The sequence below is a fragment of the Rhagoletis zephyria genome, unplaced genomic scaffold (assembly GCF_001687245.7).
Source record: "Rhagoletis zephyria isolate East Lansing unplaced genomic scaffold, Rhagoletis_zephyria_1.1 Rzeph_scaffold_25718, whole genome shotgun sequence".
NCBI lineage: Eukaryota > Metazoa > Arthropoda > Insecta > Diptera > Tephritidae > Rhagoletis > Rhagoletis zephyria.
The window spans coordinates 1-3,409 of NW_016182776.1; the positions used below are offsets into that span (position 1 = coordinate 1).

The 3,409-nt window shown below is 45.7% G+C and overlaps 1 protein-coding gene across 1 annotated transcript; it reads right to left on the reverse strand.

The window, feature by feature from the left end:
- Positions 1-244: 244 nt before the first annotated feature.
- Positions 245-1,607, reverse strand: LOC108382201 (LIM/homeobox protein Lhx3-like; the record flags this gene model as incomplete). The annotated part of the gene is made up of 5 exons (XM_017638595.1): positions 245-571; positions 669-814; positions 882-953; positions 1,152-1,247; positions 1,373-1,607. Coding segments are annotated over 5 exons (876 nt in total), but the record flags the coding sequence as incomplete, so codon positions are not given.
- Positions 1,608-3,409: the final 1,802 nt, after the last annotated feature.

The following is a 3,409-nucleotide window of genomic DNA, read 5'->3' on the forward strand; positions in this document are numbered from 1 at the left end:
GCGAGATTAAAAGCGAGATTTTTTTCAAAAAAAAAGTCTCGCTAAGAGAAAGGAATGTGATTTGGTTTCGTTTCAGACTGCTGAAGTTCAGATCTGTACAGTCGACAATATTGACAACAACAAAAGAGGGTTTGTGTTTATGTGCACCAGCGGCCGAAATGAGCTTTGGAAAAGGAGATGATGATAATGAAATTGATGATCAAGATTGCACCGGAAAAAAGGTTTCCCCACTAGTTCCCCCCCCCTAGTAGACGACACTGTCATCGGCGTCGTCATCATCACCCTCATCATCGCTCTCCTCATCGATGATTGCGTCATCGAACCAGCTGGAACATGAGGTGGAGGTCTCATTGGCGAGCAGCGTCGAGGAGGCATTGGAAGCGGGCATGGTGTCCAGCGACAGGCCGTTTCCATTGCCGGACCACCTCGAGCTGGAGGGCGAACTGGGGTGGGCGGTGCCGCCCGGGGACAGGTGCGAGGTGGAGAGGGAGTTGGAGGAGTTGGGCGACTTGCTCGAGTGGGCGTCCTTCTTCAGGCGTTTCTCCTTTGCCCGGCGGTTCTGGAACCACACCTAAAAGTGGAAAGTGAGTTTGGGAACTGTTAGTAAATGTGTGCTTGAGATTATCTTCAGCAGCTGCTTTAGTTCTGCTTTGATTTTGTTCGATTACCTGCACCACTCTCATGTCGAGGCCAGTGTCGTGGCTCAGCTGCTCTCTGATGTGCCGCGCCGGCTTGGGCGAATTGTTGTAAGCGATTTTTAACGTTTCCAGCTGTTTTGCGGTGATGGTCGTTCGCGGTCGTTTTGAGGAAGATTCTAAACGGAAGCGAAAAAGCAAAAGTGGTTTAATAAAGTTTTATTTTTTTTATTTCCCGGTACTGACCTCTCTGCTTGGCAGACTCAAAGTCAGATTTGCAGACCAGCTTATTGTCTTCCATCAGGTAGAACTCATCGCCTGTGGTAGTGGTAGAAGTGGCAGCAAAAAATGGTAATGGCAATCAATTAGAGAGTGATCAATTAGGCACGAGTGACTGACTACAAAAAAAGGAAACAAAACGAGCTAACTCTAAAGCCGCTAAAACTGGGAAGTAAGCAACTTCAAAAGCTACAAATGTAAAAAAACTGAACTAGAAGTGAAAACAAAGCCACCTGCCTGTGTTCAGCGCCCGCTTGCAGAGGATACAGTTGAAGCAGTGCAAGTGATAGACGTTCTCCTGGGCTCGCCTCACGATGGCCGTCGGTGCGATGCCTGTGTGAAGTGGAAAAGTGTAAGCAAAACAAAAAGTACAAAGCGTGTTCAATGACCCAAATGTATAATGTTCAGCAAGTGAATAGAGATCACTTGTTTACCAGCAGCACCACTTCAGCACTTACCCAGTTCACAGTTGGCACATCTCGTCTTGGCGAAGCGCTTGTAGAAGTCATCCTTGCAGTAGGGCTGGCCGTTCTTCATGTAGCACTTGACGGTGAGGCCGACGTTGCAGTCGGAGCACACCAGACAGCCCGAGTGCCAGCACGTGTGCCTCTCATTCTCATTCTGACCGAGCTTGAGGATGAAGCGATCGAAGATGATGCCCTCGCAGCCGCTGCATCGCGGCAGTGAGTCTAAAAGGATGAATAGAAAAAAAAGAATGAATGAATACAGATTGAGCAGTCAGTTGGGGGCACAATCTTCAGCAGAATCTCAAGGTATCATACTTCATTCTCTCTTTGTCTCGATGGTAACAGCTTCATAAGGCATCTCCTTTGTTTGTCTATTCACACCGGGGCACACCTTTCTTCTATTTTCACCGCAGACAGAGAAAACACACTGCCTGATTTCTGCTGATAAGAAAGTGCTTACTCTTTCATTCTCTTTTGCCTTTTTGTCCCTTGTCAATCTTATCNAGAATGAATGAATACAGATTGAGCAGTCAGTTGGGGGCACAATCTTCAGCAGAATCTCAAGGTATCATACTTCATTCTCTCTTTGTCTCGATGGTAACAGCTTCATAAGGCATCTCCTTTGTTTGTCTATTCACACCGGGGCACACCTTTCTTCTATTTTCACCGCAGNGAATGAATGAATACAGATTGAGCAGTCAGTTGGGGGCACAATCAGCAGCAGAATCTCATGGTATCATACTTCATTCTCTTTTTGTCTCGATGGTAAAAGCTTCATAAGGCATCTCCTTTGTTTGTCTATTCACACCGGGGCACACCTTTCTTCTATTTTCACCGCAAACAGAGAAATCACACTGCCTGATTTCTGCTGATAAGAAAATGCTTACTCTTTCATTCTCTTTTGCCTTTTTGTCCCTTGTCAATCTTATCTTCACTCGACTATCAACATGCAAACGACTCAACTGTTCCAACTACTACAGGAAGACTAAAAGGTAAGTAAGTCATTGGTTTGCCTCAATTGCAGCCAATTTAGCTTGAGTGTTGTGTGTTTCCCTTGCGGTAAACCGCAGACCGCTTTGTGTCATTAGGTGCAGCGGCAACAATATCATCAACAACGCCAGCGTTTGCACATTTCAATTAGCCAGCCGAAAATTGACGACAAATCAGCAGAACCACCACCACCAGAAAGTGGTGATGATGATGTCTGATTTGCTAGTGACCACAACAAGCTAGTGCTGGTGGCGGCAATAAAAAAGTGTCTGGTCAGTCGTTTGCTAAAGGTTTGAGCTTTGCTTTGATTGCCGCACAGTTCAGTTTAGTGCACTACTAGTTACTATTAGCAGCAGTACCAGACAATCTCGCCATAAATGATTAATCGTACAGACATCGCCTTTACTGCTGCGTCAATTCAGTGCAAGTGCTGGTAGTGCCTCACTGACTGACTGACTATCTGAATGTGCCTGCGTTTCTTTTTCTTTTTCTTTTTCTTTTTCGACTGCCTGATCATCCGATCATTAATTTGTGCGTGCACNCTGGTAGTGCCTCACTGACTGACTGACTAGCTGAATGTGCCTGCGTTTTTCTTCTTTTTTCTTTTTCGACTGCCTGATCATCCGATCATTAATTTGTGCGTGCACNACAGTGCTTAGTGCCTCACTGAATGACTAGCTGAATGTGCATGCGTTTTTCTTCTTTTTTGACTGCCTGATCATCCGATCATTAATTTGTGCGTGCACAGTGTCGGAGTATGAGTTTTTGGCTCTGTCTATGTGTCTAGGTTTCTGAATCGGTTTGTCTGTGTGTGTGTGTGACTATGAGCAAAATGGTTCACTTCAGTGAGCACACAGCTAGTGCAGGCGGAGATAGAGTGCAAGCAATGCTCTGTTTTGTGCCATCCTCTAATGGTCGCCGTGTTGTGTGTGTTGTTTGGTATTATTATTGGAACACACACATTTTGTCCGGCGGTGAAACAATAGCAGCAACAGCAGCAGCAGTAAACTGAAAGGATGGCAACAAAACAGAGTGAAA